At 46.0% G+C, this 20,999-nt stretch overlaps 1 protein-coding gene across 2 annotated transcripts in view; it reads left to right on the plus strand.

The window, feature by feature from the left end:
* Positions 1-20,999, plus strand: part of LOC148515093 (cAMP-dependent protein kinase catalytic subunit alpha) — a 59,981-nt gene that overhangs the window by 34,869 nt on the left and 4,113 nt on the right. The window contains exons 1-7 of one of the 2 annotated variants that reach the window (XM_088480326.1): positions 6,233-6,757; positions 10,261-10,322; positions 11,017-11,145; positions 12,243-12,341; positions 15,897-15,979; positions 16,118-16,244; positions 19,525-19,620. In XM_088480326.1, the coding sequence (XP_088336452.1) occupies positions 6,610-6,757; positions 10,261-10,322; positions 11,017-11,145; positions 12,243-12,341; positions 15,897-15,979; positions 16,118-16,244; positions 19,525-19,620 (744 nt within the window). In that variant the 5' untranslated portion in view covers positions 6,233-6,609. Of the gene's footprint in view, positions 1-6,232; positions 6,758-10,260; positions 10,323-11,016; positions 11,146-12,242; positions 12,342-15,896; positions 15,980-16,117; positions 16,245-19,524; positions 19,621-20,999 lie in introns of those variants that run through there. The other variant, XM_088480327.1, reaches the window with a different exon arrangement.

Genomic DNA, 20,999 nt, shown 5'->3' on the forward strand with positions numbered 1-20,999 from the left:
TTCCTTCTCCAGACAAGCGTTTTTCCAGATGCCTCAAACAATCTGAAGGGAGATTCATCAGAGAAAATAACTTTACCACAGTCCTCAGCAGTCCAATCCCTGTACCTTTTGCAGAATATCAGTCTGTCCCTGATGTTTTTCCAGGACAGAAGTGGCTTCTTTGCTGCCCTTCTTGACACCAGGCCATCCTCCAAAAGTCTTTGTCCTGTGTCATGCCAACAGTAAAGCATCCTGGGACCATTAATGTTAGGGGTTGCCTCTCAGGCAAAATTGTGAGTGATCCCAGTCCCTTGGCTAGGAACACAGCCATGAATAAAGAATGGTACCACAACATTCTCCGAGAGCAACTTCTCCCAACCATCCAAGAACAGTTTGGTGACGAACAATGCCTTTTCCAGCATGATGGAGCACCTTGCCATAAGGCAAATGTGATAACTAAGTTGCTTCGGGAACAAAACATCGACATTTTGAGTCCATGGTCAGGAAAATCCCCAGACCTTAATCCCATTGAGAACTTGTGGTCAGTCCTCAAGAGGCGGGTGGACAAACAAAAACCCACAAATTCTGACAAACTCCAAGCATTGAGTAAGATCTGACAAAAAGGACTAAAAACACAGAAGCAGCAAACTTTGAAAACCAATACTTGTGTCATTTTCAAAACTTTTGGCCATGTCTGTAGACTGTACGGCGGATGACCTGGATGTGTTCATGGGTCAGAAAATCCTCCACTGTCCTGAACTAGTGGGCAGGTACATTGTTGTGATGGAGAATTCTTGCACAGTGTCTGGAAATGGCTTCTATACCTCGCGGCAGGCATTGGTTGACGTACCGCTCCCCAATGACAGTTCGCTTCTGCACGAGTGGTACGGTAGCTACATGACCAGTCTTGGCCACAAACAAAGCCACCATCTGCTTGGCCACACTGCACTCACATCGAAACTTCTGTGGCGGCACAACTCCAACTGGGGTTCACTGAGCCGACCGTTTGGTTTTGGGGTTGAAACTGTACATGCAGGATTCATTGCAACTGATGATCTTTAAGACTGTTTGAGCGACTGCCATCAAACCTGGCCAGCATGTTGCGTCACCAAGTCACTTCAGCCTCCTTCTGCTTGCAAGTCAGCTGATGGACACCTAGTGTGCAGAAACCTTGCTCAGGCCAAGCTTTTCGTGGATTATCGAGCGGATGGATCACGATGAGATGCCTGACTGGGCCATAGGCACCCTGGCGTTCACCTCAACTATGGCCCACATGGCAGCAACGTTATCCTTGGTGATGGCGGACACAGATGGGGCACAGTGCTCCTGGTCTTCCAAGGAACATCTCTCGTGCCAAAAATCTGTAAACCACTCAAACACAGTGGTTCAGGAGGGATGTAGTTATGAGACCGGTGGCCGCAATGCCGCTGGTCTAAATCCCGACAAAGGACTTAAGATAGGCGTCGAAATACAGACGCCTATCTAAATCCCAATGCCGGAATCCAGAAGGATAGCTGCCCGAACGAGTTAAGTCCGGGGCGCCCTTAGCTGTAGCCACACGGTGGGGAGGGTTAGGTTTAGGTAGCATAGTGGGGTTAGCGTTAAGTTTTGGGGGGGGGGAAGGTTAGAGTTAGGCACCCCTAGGGGGGAGTGTTTAGGTTTTAGACATTAAGTCTCCCCCCTTCGTGCCTAAACCTAACGGGGAGGGTTAGGGTATGGGATGGGGAGGGCTAGAGTTAGGCTACAAGAAGGGAGGGTTAGGGGGAGAAGGGGGGAGGGTATACTTACATGACCCCTGTCGGGATACCAACCTTTGTGATGCTGCAGTCGGTATTTTGACTAGGCAACCCGACAGCCGGCATTACATACCGATTCCATTCAGGACGATACTTCCTCAGTGGAGCTGCAGTGGAGACCTTCATCCAGCATGTAGAAGACCTACTTGCTTCAAACTGGTCCAGCTGCTTCACCAAGTGGTTTGAGCGCATGCGACTTTGCTTAGACAGCTCTGGCGAATACTTTGAAAAAAAATGCAATTTTCAGCTAATTGTTTTACTGGAGCTTCAAAGAGCTCCCACACTATGGCCAGGAGACTGCTGACTGGGGATCTTGTCTCCCTGCCTCTGGAGCCCAAAGTTGGCCAGAGAAGGTCATAAGCAGTGTAAGTAAATCCTGCAAGTAAATACGTTTTTGGAGGGAACCATCCCCAACTCCAGGCTTGCAGGCACCTGGGGTGTGGTTACTTGCCCAGGTGGTCCAGACAGTGGCCATTCCCCACTGTCCATTAGGGTCAATGTTAAATGTGTGCATGTAGCACATGCATTTAACTTGATTGGTTAAGGGCAGGCTTACCCACTATTGCATGTTAGTACGATTCTTTGTGACCATTCAGAGAGAATCGTACTACTGTGACATCTGTATACTGTGGTTGTCCCAAACACCTTTAGCAAGGGGTGTGTCTTTTTAAATGCATTTTAAGCAAATAAACCTCTTGCCTTAAGATGTCTGCATCTGCTTGTATCCTGTAACTGCCAGAGTAGCGCCAAATGCTATGCCATTCTCTGGCTGATTTGGATTTAGCCCAATGTCAACTACTACCGTGTTTCCCCGATAATAAGACACTGTCTTATTTTTTTTTTGGTTCCAAAAAACACCATAGGGCTTATTTTTGGGGTAGGTCTTATTTTAACTAACATTGACAGCAGTGCCCCTTATGCAGGCCCCCCCTGTAGCAGTGCCCCTTATGCAGGCCCCCCCCTGTAGCAGTGCCCCTTATGCAGCCTCCCTTGTGTAGCAGTGCGCCTTATGCAGACCCCCCCTGTAGCAGTGCCCCTTATGCAGGCCCCCCCTGTAGCAGTGCCCCTTATGCAGCCTCCCTTGTGTAGCAGTGCGCCTTATGCAGACCCCCCCCCTGTAGCAGTGCCCCTTATGCAGCCTCCCTTGTGTAGCAGTGCCCCTTATGCAGCCCCCCCCCTGTAGCAGTGTCCTTTATGCAGGCCCCCTTATTGCAGTGCAAGTACAGTACTTACCTGAGTCACCGCCGTCCGGGATGTCCCTCTCACTTGCGCGCTGACTGGATCTAATATGATCCAGCAGGCGCGGCCGCACAGGATCCTCAGCGCGCGGGTGACGTCATGACGTCACCCGCGCACTGCATGACTGGGAACGCTGGTCTCTGCAGCGTTCCCAGCTCAAAAAGAAAAAAAGGTAGGTCTTATTTTCGGGGTAGGGCTTATTTTAGACCGGGCTACAAAAGTAAGGGTAGGGCTTATTTTCAGGGTAGGTCTTATTATCGGGGAAACACGGTAAGTGAACACTGGCACACAGTGAGGGACCAGTGGGAATTAGCCAATGCCAACCAAGAGGTGTTGCAGCAACGTGTCAACACATACTCAGAAGTAGGCATTTACAGGTGCCATTGGTGGGAGCCTGGTGTGAAAAGTGGTGCTAGTGTAGCAGCCTGGTGGTGGGCAGTGTCAGTAATGCGGCCCATACACTGTGCGATTTTTTATTTTATTTTTTTATTTATTATTATTTTATTTTTTTCCTTGATGTGCACGATTTCGATCAATTGTGCACATCGTGTGTTTCAGTGTGCATACGATGTCGTTGCGCGTATGATACCGACAGCATTTGACCACATCGTATGAAGAATTTCAAGGGAAATCGTACTACACATCTTACCAACTTATTATCGCACCGTGTATGGGGCCCTTAACAGGCAGTGACCGTGAGAGGGAATCCCTATGAGTGTTGAAGTAAGCCCACTTGGGAACAAGTAACCATTCTCTATTCTATTAGAGTTAAAGAAAAATCTGTGATGGCCTGGCAGAGCAAAGTCATCCGGGCACAGCAGCCCAGACACAGGCCTTTTCATGTTGAATGCATAAAACTACAGAGATTATTGCTGCAGCTTCTAGAGAAAACTGATCACTTCTTACAATCTTCTCAGAGAGTTGTGTGTGTGTGTGTGTGTGTGTGTGTGTTATACGAAGGTAACACAAAACTGAAAAGAGGATGCAGATATGTGACTGTTGCAGTGTAATACAGTGTAAGTGCTTTGTGTTATGTGCTTATCACTCTCCTCTGTTCACCTGGGTAAAGAAAGGCTCATTGTGACATTGACAAGGTCAGCACAGGGTCTTGTGGGAAATCTTCCTGACCTGAGGCCATCCCTGGAGATAAGCAGTGTTTGAGCCTTTACAAAATAAATGCACTTCAGAATCTGGGCAGCCTCTGTGTATTTGGTAGTTTTGAATCGCTCATTGATCCATATTGCAGCAATATAAGTGACTTGAACAGTATTCAGGACAAGGATACACACAAATCCGATGTAAGGACAGGAATGTGGTTATGTAGATACAGGTGATGCTTACCTATTGGAAATCTGTTGCAATGCTAAGCCCTGCTTTATCTCCAGTGTAGAGGAGACACTTCATGAGCACCCAGACATAGTAAAAGGAAGCTCTTATGCTGCATGTTAATGAATGCATGTAAGTGCTCAGTGTTCCTGTGTGATGTGTGTATGCAGGTTTATATGTTTATCCGATGCACTCCCAGCCTAGAACATGTAGTGCCAAGCGGTGCAGTGTGATAAGAACATAGACAGCTGGCAGACTAAATAAAAGCACCAAGCTGAATTAGACTTTATGTATCTTATGTGTTTTTCCTTCAGTCTTTGGTTTGTGTTTCTGTTAATGCTGCTCCTATCTATGCTCTCCTGTAAAATCTGCTGGTGCATCTGTTGTTCTTTACATCTGAGTCTCCTGGTGCTTCACCTTACTAAACCTCTTCCTACACTCATGTTACCCTGTCAGGAGCACCCTTCTCACTTTACTGTACCTTTCAGCTGGTGTCCACCTTCTCTGCACACATCTGGTACTGATGTGCTGCTCTCCCCTTACCGCACACATCTGGCACTGCTGGTACACCCCAGCATATTTACCTGTACACATCTGACTGTACTGGTGTACCCGCCTACGCCCCCCCCCCCCCTATTGCATACATCTGGCACAGCTGGTACACCCCTGCATACTTACCTGTACACATCTCACTGTACTGGTGTGCTGCTCTCACCTTACCGCACACATCTGGCACTGCTGGTACACCCAAGCATATTTACCTGTACACATCTGACTATACTGGTGTACCCGCCTACGCCCCCCCCCCCCTATTGCATACATCTGGCACTGCTGGTACACCCCAGCATACTTACCTGTACACATCTGATTGTACTGGGGTGCCCCCCCCCTACTGCATACATCTGGCACTGCAGGTACACCCCTACATGCTCACCTGTACACATCTGACTGTACTGGTGTGCCCCCCCTCCTACTGCATACATCTGGCACTGCAGGTACACCCCTACATACTTACCTTTACACATCGGACTGTACTGATGTGCTGCTCTCCCCTCCCCCCAACACTGACCCTTTTATCCATACAGCTCTGCCTCTAATGGTGCCCCCTCCTCAGAGCCTGCCCACTCTTGTCCACACATCTAATTCCACTGGGGTCCCTCTGTTCCCATAACTGCTTTTGATACTTGTATAGGTGCTCCTCGCCCCTGTCTGCGCACATTGGGCTTTGCTGGTACACTTCTTTTGGTGGCCCCAGTCTGAGACACGCACACGCACCCTTGCTGATGTACCCACTTTTTTTCATTTAATTTGGGTCACCCCCATGAGTTTTGCATTTCTGGTCTCTTCCGCCTGTAAATGTGACTTTGGTGTCCTGCTGAACACATGTATAGCACACTGTTGGTCTGCTCCCATATGGTATTTCTGGCTGATTCCATTTCATAAGCTCCCGGTCGTTGGATGCATCCCATCTTCTGTACATTTTTGTCTTGCAAATCTGTAGTCACTGCTGCTTTTTAATAAGTGACACTTTAATGTCAATCTGCTGCTGAACGCTCCCCTTGTCATTGTTTGTCATCGCCTTCATCTTTGACCGTTCCTCTCTTTACTTTTCCTCCCGGCTGTATCTCCTTCCAGCCTCTCACCTGCACTCACCACATTTTCTTCCAACTTCTCTCTCCCTCCTCTCTCACTCTCTCTCTTCCATGTCTTTCTTCTCTGCCCACACTCCTCCCCTTTGTTTTTTATCAAGACTCCCCCTCCACCCCCTGTCAACAAGAGAGACCTGCAGCCAGCTGATAAGAGAGCAAGCACTCACTGACTCTTTCCCTGACACACTCTTAGCACTCTCTTGCTGTGACAACCCCAACTGCATCTGTCTCTCCCTGTCCTGCCCTGTCTCTTTCTACCTCACATGCTCCTGTATTGCTCACTCTGCCTTCCAGTCTCATTGAAGAGTATATTCCCTCCCTCGCTACCTCTCCCTAATTCTTAACATGCTCTCTCCCTCCCTTTCCTTCCTTACCTGCAATCTTTATTTATATTGGTGCTCTGTCCCCCAACACCATTTCTACCATGTCTGCTCCTTACTCCCCCCTCTGTAGACCCCTCTTACTTTTTACCTTCCTTTTCCAGCACGTAGCTTACTCACAACTGTCCTCGTGCTACAGTTCATACTCACTCGGCAAACCTTGATATTCCCTCTACCTTTCCTCCCTTTCGTTTGAATGTCAGAGCAGCTGATCTAGTCCCCTCGAGCTTTGGCCCCAGGATGTCGGCCCTGCAGAAGTTGGAGAACTTTGCCTCCCGGGTCTTCAGCCGTGGACCCCGCAGTCCAGCTCCGGGGAGGGAGCCAGGGCTCCCCGCCAGTCCTCCGGTGCCCAGCCTGCCCAGCAGCGTGCTGAGCTGGGATCGGGAGAGTGAGTTTGCGCGATGCCCTGCGGGGTAGGGAGCAAATGCGCTTTTATTTTTGCTTGAAAACTTGTTTAAAGGAACGGAAGGGTTTTTGCTTTACTATATAAATTGTTCTGCAAGATGAAATCACAGGTATTGTGCAATGGCCAGCGCTTGGAATGTTATGTGGAAGGCTACAGTGTTCTGCGGATGTAAGTTTTCATAGTTTATCATTGTTCTGAACACTTGTGATGGTCTGCAGGACTTCTGCTTTTATGCTTATTCCATTTTAATGTCCTACAATGCTCTGCCTTTTGTACAGACAGGAGCTGTATTGTCCTGGCATGCACAACCAGTTAAGTGATGCTCTGCATGCCTCTGTTATCTCGCCCTCTTAAAGTTTGGTTGACATAGTTTTCAGCTGGAGCAATGCTCTGCAATCTGTTGTCACACATTGCTCTGCAATGCTCTGTAGTTAATCTTTTATTGCAGCTTCCTGTATATTTCTCTGGTGTTTTTTATCACAGTCTTCCAGTGCTGCATGATACGGGTCACGTTGTCACCCTATATGCTGTGTCTGTGCCGTTGCGTGCAGGATGCACAGTTAACATGAACATGTTTCTTGTCTGGTAAGCCGACATGCTGTGAAAGCCCACACACCCTGACACAAGATGGGCACAGCTGGCATAACCGGTTTGCCTGTGCCGCCAGCAGGTGTGGTTTATAGCCACTGAGGGTGGGTCCATAGTTATGTAATTCAGTAGCTTAATATAGTCTTGCTGTCATAGCTGTGTGCTCAGTACTGTCTCTATCTTCTCTATTCCGTGTGTGTAATAACATGCCGGAGCTCTGCCTGTGTCACCTTGCAGGACCTTGTAAAAGTAGCATTACATGTGGAAGACTTACGATCGCCATATGCAGAGAAGCAGGAGTGAAGTGGATCACTCGCGCTCTCTTTCTAAGTGACTGAGGTTTTTTCCAGGCACCATTGGAGCCACCACATTATATCTGTGTAGTATAAAATATAAAGAAAATAGTCTAAACTAATAAAATGTTGTTACTGGTGCTCTGATCACCTGTTGTTCAGGAAGTCCTATTCATATGTTACCAGCGGTGTATATGTGCTCTGGGCCTGATTCAGAGCTGGACGCTATTTGCGCTCGCTCGTTCAGAAAAAGGGGCTGGATATTTAAATAGAGCGCTCGCTCTTTGCGGTCTGTTGACGCCCCTATGTCTGAGCGAGTGAACGAAACATGCGCTCGCTTTTTTTTAAAAAGCGGCCCCTGGCCGCTCGCATCCTACATCATCTCCGCTATGTATTAGATTAATCGAGTACATCGAAAGGCGTATGAACTGCTCGCAGTGCTTGTGGTAGGATTTTCCTACCGCAATCATGTGACCAGTTGAGGCTAAGAAACAACCAAGTGACGTGGTCAATGACGCTGCTTTGTTAATTAAGCACACCCTTAAAATGCCCGTTTTGACCGTTTGGCACGCTTGCGTTCGGATCTCCACTCCCCGTTTTCAAGCACCTTCCCCCTGTTACCACCCACAAACGCCTCATTCTGTTACTCAAATTAGCAGGCATTCGCTATTTTGCGAGCACACAATTTCCGACCGCAATGATTGGTTCGCACATGCGTATTACAACCCATATGCATGCGCAGTTGTGCGAACACCGCTCGGAGCGAACGAGCGGCCGCTTACGAACGGCTCTGAATCAGGCCCTCTGTCCCCACTGTTACTTGCTGTACATTCATATGTTACCGGCAGTATATATGTGCTCTGTCCCCACTGTTACTTGCTGTACATTCATATGTTACCGGCAGTATATATGTGCTCTGTCCCCACTGTTACTTGCTGTACATTCATATGTTACCGGCGGTGGATATGTGCTCTGTCCCCACTGTTACTTGCTGTACATTCATATGTTACAGATGGTGCCGGTTGTCTATATTATCACACTGTTACAGGCAGTACACATTCACATGTTACAAGTGGTGCAGGATTTATTTTCCCTGTATTACATGTAGTACGCGTACATATGTTAATAGCATTGCGTTTCTTTATTTCCCCACTATTACGTGCAGTACTCGTTTCTATGTTACCAACAGTGCAGTTTTTATTTCCAGTGTTACAGGCTTTACATGTTCGTATGTTACTGGTGGCGTAATCTCTGTCTAGCTTCTGTTAGTCAGGGCACGTTCATATGTTACCAGTGGTGTATGTTCTCTCTTGTTCCCCGGTGTTACGGGCAGTACATGTTCATATGTTACCAGTGGTGTAGGTTCTCTCTAGTTCCCCGGCGTTACAGGGAGTACATGTTCATATGTTACCAGTGGTGTATGTTCTCTCTAGTTCCCCTGTGTTGCAGGCAGTACATGTTCGTATGTTACTGGTAGTGTAGGTTCTCTCTAGTTCCCCTGTGTTGCAGGCAGTACATGTTCGTATGTTACCGGTAGTGTAGGTTCTCTCTAGTTCCCCTGTGTTGCAGGCAGTACATGTTCGTATGTTACCAGTAGTGTAGGTTCTCTCTAGTTCCCCTGTGTTGCAGGCAGTACATGTTCGTATGTTACTGGTAGTGTAGGTTCTCTCTAGTTCCCCGGTGTTGCAGGCAGTACATGTTCGTATGTTACTGGTAGTGTAGGTTCTCTCTAGTTCCCCGGTGTTGCAGGCAGTACATGTTCGTATGTTACTGGTAGTGTATGTTCTGTCTAGTTCCCCGGTGTTGCAGGCAGTACATGATTAGTGTGCATTCTAGCACCCTGCACCTGTCACTACTTGTGCAGTTCCTTTTCCCTGCCTGGGGTGTCGCTCTCTGCTCTGGTGCTTCTAGCACACTCAGCTGATGCAACACACTGCTGACAGACCAGTGTGTGCTAGAAGCACCAGAGCATAGAGTGACTCCCCAGGCAGGAAAGAGCAACTTCACAGGTTGTGATAATTGCAGGGTGTTCATATGCTACCAATAGTGTAGGTCCTCTTTCTTTGCCCTGTGCTACATTCAGGGCATGTTCATATGTTACCGGTATTTTAGGTTCCCGGTGTTACAGGCAGTACATGTTCATATGTTATTGGCAGGGTGGATGTTCTTTCTCCTCTCTTACAGGCAATACACGTGCATATGTTACCAATGGAACAATCACTCTCTGTCCTGCAGCACGCGTTAGGAACAAACACTCACTCAGTTGTTGCTAGAGCAGGTTTCTTTACTTTGCATTTTCAGACAAGCAGTTGAGGATCGCTCCAATCTGTCTCTTGTGATGCAGGAGGTTTGGATCAGTGAGAATTTAGTTTCTTTATATAAAACTTGGCGTCTGTAAGATTAGTAATGCTCTGAGTGTATGACAAACAATCTTCTTACTGCTAGGGCCATGCAACTATGCATAGTGAGTCTGGCAGGTAAAACATTTGTGTGTCCATGAAAGCTGTATGCAGTGGGTTCTGTTTGTATTATGCATGAGCTCTTAACCTGCTCTCTTCCCAGACTTTTACTCTTTTTTGCTAATCTCTATCCATCTTTATACAGTGAAAGAATTCCTGGCCAAAGCAAAGGAAGACTTCCTGAAAAAATGGGAAAACCCAGCACAGGTAATGATGCACAGCATGTAATGTAGCACAGCACAGGTGTTGTATTCATTGCTTGCAATTCAGAGTGCAGCAGTACGCTGTGTGCAGGGCAGGTAATGTTAGGCAGTGTGCAGCGCAGATGGTGGTAGGCAGTGTACAGCAGTTAGAAGCATGCAGCATAGATGGTGGTAGGCAGTGTACAGCAGTTGGCTGCATGCAGCATAGATAGCGGTAGGCAGTGTACAGCAGTTGGCTGCATGCAGCATAGATAGCGGTAGGCAGTGTACAGCAGTTGGCTGCATGCAGTGCACACAGCGGTAGATTGTTCAGCTCAGGTAGTGTTAGGGTGTGTGCAGTGGTAGCTGTGTGCAACGTAGGTTGTGGCAGGTTGCATGCAGCATGGATATCTATAGGCACTGGGCAGCTCGGGTATCAGTATACTGCAGGTAGTAAACTGTTGCGTGCAGCGGTAGCAATGTGCAGCGCAGGTGGCGGTAGGCTGTAGGTAGTTGGCTGTGTGAAGGTAGCTGTAGGCTGCGTGCAGTGGTAGCAGTGTGCAGCGCATGTAGTAGCTGGCTGCGTGCAGCTGTAGCAGTGTGCAGCGCAGGTATCGGTAGACTGCAGGTAGCAGTAGGCTGCGTGCGGTGTGCAGCGCATCTAGCTGTAGGCTGCATGCAGTCTTTGGACGCTCACTTCGGCCTTCATTGCTTCTCAGAACACTGCTCATCTGGACCAGTTTGAGCGCATAAAGACTCTGGGTACAGGCTCATTCGGTCGAGTGATGCTCGTCAGGCACAAGGAGAATGGCCATCACTATGCTATGAAGATCTTGGATAAGCAGAAGGTCAGACCAATAATGTGATTATTATTGCAGAAATGTGTTATTGTGCGTACACACGTATCGATTTTTAATGGCTGATTTGAACGATAATGATATCGTTATCATTATCTTTCTAATCGCTCATTATAAATGACCCTACCAACTTACCATTGACCAGCGATGCGCGGCCACGTATGGACGAGAGCAATATCATCCATCGGCTGTGCATGGCAGTCAACTTGCTCGATATCGAGCAAGTTACTATAGGGACCGCTATAGTCTACGGTAAGTATATGCTGTGCTGGGTGATCGATATCAACCACCCAGCACACCAGGGAGGGTGCAGGACGATCAGCCAGTGATATCGTATCGCAGGCTGATCGCTGTGTCTGTACGCACCATTACACTAGAATAAAGGATTTTTAAAAACTATGAAAGCATTGAAAGCCACTTTACAAAGAAAACTAAAGCTGGGCATCCACTATACAATTTTCTGTCAGATATCTGTCCAATCTGGTTGGTTGTAATGAAAATCTGGTAATGTATGGGAGCAAATGACCGTCCATCATATGGTTTTAAACACTGAAAAAAGGACAAAAAAAAATTGTTCAATTTGGTTACATTTGTGTGTTTTAATCAATTTGTCTGAACAACCATTTTTGGCGGTTTTCCAGTGTTTGTGAGCAAATGGCCAATTGTCATTTGTCCCATACATTACCAGATTTTCATTCCAACCGGCCAGATTGGACAGATATCTGACAGAAAATTGTATAGTGGATGCCCAGCTAAACCCCACAAAATTGTGTTTGCCTGATTGCATCTTCTAGATTTGCGGTGAATGAAGCCAATATACAGTAGTTATTTAGCAGTATAGGCGGGAGACGGGTGGGGTGCTTGCCCTGTACCATTTCTGCATGCCCTTACTGGTGTGCAGCTAGCGTCTCCTTCTACAACACTTTGTTGTGATGTGAGTAGGGCTTTGAGGCAATAACTGAACCCCATGACAGACACTGGGAATACTTTGTGTAGTAACAGAGATAATACTCTATTGGTACTAGAAATACGGTGGGTGATACCAGGTGCAGTACTGCATTATTGGTGCCATATGTTTTGTTTATCAGGTGGTGAAGTTGAAGCAGATCGAGCACACGCTGAATGAGAAGCGCATCCTACAAGCTGTCAATTTCCCTTTCCTTGTGCGTTTGGAGTATTCATTCAAGGTGATTCATTTGGAATCATTATATGAAAAGCAATGTTTGAAGTGGTAACAGTGATTTCTGTACTTTCTGTCCCCATTCCTCCCTAAGGCTGGGTACACACTAGTCGATGTATCGCTCCTTCCATCAGCGAGCAATACATCAGTAGTGGATTTGTGGGTGTGTATCTGTGAATGATGTTGCTCATACATATCAGGTTGGCAATGCAGCACATCAGATGCAGGTTTATCTTGCAGATATATCGGCACGTTTGGCTCTGTGTACGAGCAACCCGCCAAAAGCCTGCACACTTGCTGCAGGGACCCCAACACTGCCATCACAACTGGGTGGGCAAATTTAAATGCCCGCCCAGTTGTGATATCAGCCCAGACACATCAAGAGGCCAATTGGGAAGTGTGTATAGCTTACCAATCGGCCGCTAGGGCGGTGGGTCGGTCTGTTGACCCGTCTTTTTAGTGTGTACCCAGTATAAGGCATTATCCCACAGATCGATCTACTCTCATTCTTCCTTTTTCTACCATTATCCTACTGGCGTCCATGTACCCATTGTTCCACATCTTTCTTTACTACTGTCCCATTGTCACACCCCTAACTCACTATTTACCCCACTATTCACTGCTGTGATCCTATGGTCACCAGTGTAGTTCACTATTTTCCGCCTTTATCTTTATCTGATATTACACTATTTATTTATTTTGCTTTTGTTGGTCGGGTAAGTACATCAGACATTTCCTGGGGAGGAACAGGTTAAAGCAGTGGGTCCACTATATGCAAAGTAACTAACAAAACCTGAAATGCTAAAAATTTTGAAATAGCCACAAAAATAAGTGATGTAGAGGGTGAAAAAGAAGCTGTTATCCTTTGGGGGCAAAGAGAGGTGATATTTTTGGTTAGGTTACAACAGGTGCAGGGACTAAGGGCCTGATTCAGAGCCGCTCGTAAGCGGCCGCTCATTCGCTCCGAGCGATGTTCGCACAACTGCGCATGCGTATGGGTTGTAATACGCATGCGCGAACCAGTCATTGCGGTCGGAAATTGTGTGCTCGCAAAATAGCGAATGCCTGCTAATTTGAGTGACAGAATGAGGCGTTTGTGGGTGGTAACAGGGGAAGGTGCTTGAAAACGGGGAGTGGAGATCCCAACGCAGGCATGCCAAAAGGTCAAAACGGGCGTTTTAAGGGTGTGCATAATTAACAAAGCAGCGTCATCGACTACGTCACTTGGTTGTTTCTTAGCCTCAACTGGTCGCATGATTGTGGTAGGAAAATCCAACCACAAGCACTGCGAGCAGTTTAGATGCCTTTCGATGTACTCGATTAATCAAATAAATAGCGGAGATGACGTAGGATGCGAGCGGCCAGGGAGCGTCTTTACAAAATAGCGAGCGCATATTTCGTTCGCTCGCTCAGACATAGAGGCATCAACAGACCGCAAAGAGCGAGCGCTCAATTTAAATAGCCGGCCCCTTTTTCTAAACGAGCGAGCGCAAATAGCGTCCAGCTCTGAATCAGGCCCTGATATTGTGCAGATGTTCATGGTGCGTTATGACCAGTCTAACTCACTGCTAATCCATCTCCTTCCTATGTCTACTCCACCGTATTCTCAGTGTATCCCTCCATCTCCTTCTCAGTCTACTCCTACCGTATTATCAGTGTATCCTTCCTCAGTCTACTCCTACCGTATTATCAGTGTATCCTTCCTCTGTCTATTCCTACCGTATTATCAGTGTATTCCTCCATCTCCTTCCTCTGTCTACTCCACCGTATTCTCAGTGTATCCCTCCATCTCCTTCCTATGTCTACTCCACCGTATTCTCAGTGTATCCCTCCATCTCCTTCTCAGTCTACTCCTACCGTATTATCAGTGTATCCTTCCTCAGTCTACTCCTACCGTATTATCAGTGTATCCTTCCTCTGTCTATTCCTACCGTATTATCAGTGTATTCCTCCATCTCCTTCCTCTGTCTACTCCACCGTATTCTCAGTGTATCCCTCCATCTCCTTCCTCTGTCTACTCCTACTGTATTCTCATTGTATCCCTCCATCTCCTTCCTCTATCTACTCCTACCGTATTATTCATGTATCCCTCCATCTCCTTCCTCTGTCTACTCCACCGTATTCTCAGTGTATCCCTCCATCTCCTTCCTCTGTCTACTCCTACCGTATTATCCGTGTATCCCTCCATCTCCTTATCTGTCTACTCCTACTGTATTCTCATTGTATCCCTCCTTCTCCTTCCTCTATCTACTCCTACCTTATTCTCAGTGTATCCCTCCATCTCCTTCCTCTATCTACTCCTACCTTATTCTCAGTGTATCCCTCCATCTCCTTCCTCTGTCTACTCCACCGTATTATCCGTGTATCCCTCCATCTCCTTCCTCAGTCTACTCCTACCTTATTCTCAGTGTATCCCTCCTTCTCCTTCCTCAGTCTACTCCTACCTTATTCTCAGTGTATCCCTCCATCTCCTTCCTCTATCTACTCCTACCTTATTCTCAGTGTATCCCTCCATCTCCTTCCTCAGTCTACTCCTACCTTATTCTCAGTGTATCCCTCCATCTCCTTCCTCTATCTACTCCTACCTTATTCTCAGTGTATCCCTCCATCTCCTTCCTCAGTCTACTCCTACCTTATTCTCAGTGTATCCCTCCATCTCCTTCCTCAGTCTACTCCTACCTTATTCTCAGTGTATCCCTCCATCTCCTTCCTCTGTCTACTCCTACAGTATTATCAGTGTATCCCTCCATCTCCTTCCTCTGTCTACTCCTACTGTATTCTCAGTGTATCCCTCCATCTCCTTCCTCTGTCTACTCCTACAGTATTATCAGTGTATCCCTCCATCTCCTTCCTCTGTCTACTCCTACAGTATTATCAGTGTATCCCTCCATCTCCTTCCTCTGTCTACTCCTACTGTATTATCAGTGTATACCTCCATCTCCTTCCTCTGTCTACTCCTACTGTATTATCAGTGTATCCCTCCATCTCCTTCCTCTGTCTACTCCTACTGTATTATCAGTGTATCCCTCCATCTCCTTCCTCTATCTACTCCTACCTTATTCTCAGTGTATCCCTCCATCTCCTTCCTCTATCTACTCCTACAGTATTATCAGTGTATCCCTCCATCTCCTTCCTCTGTCTACTCCTACTGTATTATCAGTGTATCCCTCCATCTCCTGCCTTGATCTGCTATCACCCTATTCTCACCAGTCAGTTCTATCACATCCATCCTCTGTCTGCTCCCACACTATTATTACAAGTCGGCACCACCATTTCCAGTTTGGTAATAATAGGGTGGGAGGAGACAGAGTCAGGAGATGATGGAGGAGACTGGTAATAATAGGGTGGGAGCAGACAGTCTACTCCATCTCCTGCCTCTGCTCCCACCCTATATTACCACCAGTCTCCTCCATCATCTCTTGCCTCTAATTAGGACTATCCTGTAATTGATTATCCATTCTTTTCTGATGCGGTAGAGCCTGGGGACTGCTATATGTCCATGCTACCTATCAGAGATACAGGCTTTATATTACATAACTTCATTTTTGCTTTCTTTTCTCAGGACAACACTAACCTTTACATGGTGATGGAGTATGTAGCGGGGGGCGAGATGTTCTCTCACCTGCGCAGGATCGGACGCTTCAGGTAGTAATGCAGTATTAATGCTTGGGGCGGGGGAAAGTTTTACCCTTGCCTTTTTGGGGGATGGATGTAACCATGGTGCTTTCTGTAGTAGTTCTTACACCACTCTGTAGTAACTGACCGTTCCTTGTTTTTGTACAGCGAACCTCACGCCCGCTTTTACGCCTCCCAGATTGTATTAACCTTCGAATATCTGCACTCTCTGGATCTTATATACAGAGATCTGAAACCAGAGAATCTGCTCATAGACCAGCAAGGCTACATACAGGTACTGTGCACATTGTGTATTCTCTGCCAAAGCCTTCCCACTAACATCCCTGCAGTGCATGGCGACACTTGTAGTTCCACAGGTGCATCGGTATATATTCAATTCATTGAAAAACAAAAGGAATACTGTACATTTAACAAAATATTTCTTTCTCTGGACATGTCCCCTTCATTTTCAGTGAGTGATCCCATTATGAAGAATTGCTGCGTTTTATGGTTCTTCTGTGTAAACGTTTTGCGGAGTTGCTGTGTTATCTAGTAATCTGTAGCGGTTTCATTTATTGTATCCAGCTAAACATTTATAAGGCTGCCAAGTACACTGCCATCTATAGGCTAAGTACTGACACTGCTGCTCATGTATTTTATATATTTTATGCAGGAATGTAGAGAGGACTTTTCAGGCACAGGTTTCTTTTGACAAAGATAAAATGATAGCAGTGAAGAAAGTGTTTTATTAAAAAATGATTTCATTATGTGACTAATGAACGATTAGTACATTAAGTTTCAACTAAAAAAAATAAATGGTAAGAAGCCTAAGTAACCATAAGTAAAAATGACCACCGCCCGTGTGTTTCCTTATCTATTGAGATTACAGTATTAACACTTTTATTTAGTTTGTGGCGAAACCACTTTAGCAAAGTGACCTTGCCAAAGCGCTGCAATGGGATTCATATCCGAATCTCCTGTAAGTGTATCGGAGTCCTGGTCATACAGCCAGGACTGTTCGAAGCTTGTTTGATGGGACGTAGGTGCAAACTCAGCGGCTATTGTTTAAAAATGTATTTAAAGGGACAATGTACAGTGGTGCTAGTAAGTAAATCCTTTAGAATGTGTGTGTTTCTGCATAAATGTCATCTTAAATGTGCTGAGATCTTCATCTGCCTTTAAAACTAGATAGAGTCCAATAAATCAAGTAACACACAGAATGATAGTTTTCCATTCATTTATTGATCAAAATGATTCAACATTGTGTCTTAAAATAGATAAAAGAAAAGACAAATTACATAGAAACGGATATACTTTCTTCATTCATGATCCAACATTAAATTTTAGAAAAGGCATGAGAACCTCTAGGATTATCAGTTCAGTTAAAGGGATAATAGAGCCAGGAGTGTCACTCGGAGGGATGACAATCAGTGGGAGTTTGTGTCCCTGTCCTGTTTATTAACATAAACCTCAATCTTCATTGCCAAAGGCTGGTCTTCAGCACAGAGGTTGGGAAACCCATGCCAGGCATCAATCAAAGGAGGTCCCTGAGGACCTCCGAGAAGGAGTTGTCTATGCACATCAGGCTGGAAAAGTCTACAAAATCGTCACCAATGCACTATCAGGTAGATAGTGTACAAATGGAGAACATCCAATACCATTCGTACTCTCCCCAGGAACAGCCGTCCACCAAAAATAACTCTAGAGCAAGGATATAATATTTGGAAGACCCCAAAGAAACACCATGGTGCAATCATGGGATCTACAATTGTCATAATAAGTATGTGAACCTAATTGGATATAATAACTGGTGGGATATAATAACCCTCTGAGTAGTGCTGACTTGAAAATGAAATGTTTACGGTGATTGGGGATCAGTTCTGTACATCGGTCTGAAGGAATTTTGGCCCATTCCACCTTACAGAACTGCTCCACTCTTTTTTTATTTGTTTTTGTGGTAGTGACTTGTATGTTCTGGTCTTTGTCCTGCTGTAAGATCCACCTTCTCTTGAGTTTCAGTTCATTTTTTGGTGGGTGGCTGCTACTGGGGAGAGTACGAATGGTGTTGAATATTCTCCATTTGTACACTATCTGCCTGATATAGGTGACGATTTTGTAGCCTTTTCCAGCCTGATGTGCATAGACAACTCCTTCTTTGAGGACCTCAGGGGCCTCCTTTGATTGATGCCTGGCATGGGTTTCCCAACCTGTGTGCTGAAGACCAGATTTTGGCAGTAAAGATTCAGGTTTATGTTAATAAACAGGACAGAGCCACCTAAACGCACACTGATTGTCATCCCTCAGAGTGACACTCCTGGCTCTATAATCCCTTTAACTGAACTGATAATCCTAGAGGTTCTCATGCTTTATCTAAAACTTAAATGTTGGATCATCTTGGTCAATACATGAATGAATGAATAAAGTATATCCGTTTCTATGTAATTGTCTTGGAGCTCTGAAAGAATTTTAGGTGATATGTATATTTATTATAGATATGAATGCAGAGCCGGGGGGAATCAGACAAGGTGCAAAGCAATAATCACCAGCAGTATAATAAGCAGAAATATTTTATAATAACAAAGAATCAAAACAAAATAAAAACTCTTCCGAGAGTGGAAGATGCATCAATAAAATATTGACTTAGTAAATACAGACCTTAATTAAATAGCAAAGTATATAAATAAAGGTATATGTAGTATCTCAATCAATAATTTTGTATATGCCAAAGTATAAATTAAAAAAATAATAAAATGGTGTTCAAAGAGTTCACTGACGATATTTCTATCTGTTTGGTATATACAACATTATTGATTGAAATACTACATAGAACTTTTTTTATTTTTTTGTATTTATCAACATCTGTGTTTGTTATGCCAATATTTTATTGTGCGTTTCCACTCTTTACACCTAGACAAACCATGTTGCACTGTGTGGGGGGCGAACACATGCATTATTTTTGTATGTGGAGTAATTACTGGCTGCTGTTGCATGTAGCCCACAGATGCTGGACAGCCTTATTGTTACACTGCAATTCAGATCTGAGCTAGGACACGCCCCTCCCGTATCTTTATCTCTCTGCACATTTCGCATCTGCCCCACGTGCAGCGTAGCATGGTGTCACGGTTACTTTGTACTTTTTTGCTTTGCTCCCATCTCAGAATCAGCCCCTATGTATACTGGTCATTCGTATCGCTATGCACCTTTCCTGTCTCTCCACCCAGAGCTACATTCACAGCCACAATTGTTCTACCTTTTTTTTCGGGGATTTGCATACCCCTTCCTGGCCGGTTGCTCGTGTTCTCAGGCCCGAGTGTTTATAGACACGTCCATCTGCCTAATCCACTTCTTCTTTTTCTTTTTAATGTCTGTTTACATTATGAAGATTTATGGAGGAATTCAGAAATTTTCTAAGGGGGTTCACAAACTTTTTAGAACCACTGTATATTCCTCCTTGCAAATGTTTTTCTACTGACCACAAATCATTAGATGTAGGAGGTGAGTCTTATAAATGATGAATTGATGTATGTACTTCATATGTCGGTGACCATATTCCTCCTTGTGTGACCCTCCTCTAGGTGACAGATTTTGGGTTTGCCAAGAGAGTCAAGGGCAGAACTTGGACTCTGTGTGGGACCCCGGAGTACTTGGCCCCTGAAATTATTCTTAGTAAGGTAAGTAAGGGAATGTGCCCAATGATAGACACTCTGGTTTCTGATGCTGAGCAGAAAGCACTATAAAGCATCCTGCACTATGTCTGACATCAGTGATTCATCAAAAAAGAGGTGAGGCAGTGTGTGTGGTATATAAGGTCAGCATTCATAATATCGACATGAGAATGTCAACACACCGTCCCTGCTGGTCTAGCACTGACTTGCCTGCTCCCAGCAGCAGTAGCAGCATCTACCCTACCCTCCGCCTCGTGCCGGGCCCTACCCTCCGCCTCGTGCCGGGCCCTACCCTCCGCCTCGTGCCGGGCCCTACCCTCCGCCTCGTGCCGGGCCCTACCCTCCGCCTCGTGCCGGGCCCTACCCTCCGCCTCGTGCCGGGCCCTACCCTCCGCCTCGTGCCGGGCCCTACCCTCCGCCTCGTGCCGGGCCCTACCCTCCGCCTCGTGCCGGGCCCTTCCGTCCCACAGCTGAACCCTAATGTTGGGATTTTAATGTCGGCATTATGATTGTCGACGTTGTGTCTGTTGACCTTCTGACTGCATCCCGAGATAGTGGTGACACGTTCTTTAAGGGGATCACAAACCACCAAACACTCTATCGGCAATATTTCTGTTTTTGCACTATTGCACCACATATGTTTTACATACATTCACATTTAATGCACAGACCTGATCTTCTCTGTTTTTCTTTTCAAATGGTAATACAGGGAATACCTGGCCCTCACTATAGCCGACCACTCTCCATAGGCTGCGCACTGTGTACTAGATTCTGAGATTTACGCCAATGCAATCGCAACTGCAAACTAACTCTCGCAGATCGCAGTTACTAAAATATGCTAATGCCTTCCAAAGCGCAGCCAAGCATAGGGACGCCCGCAGCTGCCTTCCCCTATCCGTTCTATGACGTACAACAGCGTAAGCATCAGGAACATCGATGCACATCTGCAGCCACACCTACCTCAAACATTGCGTCTCTCCTACCATGCTGAGCGCTCTCATGTTGCAAAGGAGATTACAATGTTTGATTTATGCACGCCCATGAAACCGCGTGTAAACGGTCAGACACACCTGCGTTTCCTTAACTCCCCCCGTTACCTCCAAACGCTGACGACCTGTCACTCTGTTTGCGAGTGAATCCTTTGTGCAAGCTGGATCGCAGACCAAATACTGCAGCTTTGACGTATGCGCAGTGGTAAAAACAACACTCAATATGCATAAATATCATTCTGTGAATCTGAGTCAGGCTCATCCTGCAAATATCTGTCTTTATAATAGGTGGTTATTAGGGTAAAGCACATTACTGAGATTACATCTATCTTTGGAAAGGGGTAACATGCTGCAGGAAAAAGGAGCCTTTAATGCAAAGGAAATACATTCAAGGCA

The sequence above is a fragment of the Taudactylus pleione genome, unplaced genomic scaffold (assembly GCF_031769625.1).
Source record: "Taudactylus pleione unplaced genomic scaffold, aTauple2 ptg000253l, whole genome shotgun sequence".
NCBI lineage: Eukaryota > Metazoa > Chordata > Amphibia > Anura > Myobatrachidae > Taudactylus > Taudactylus pleione.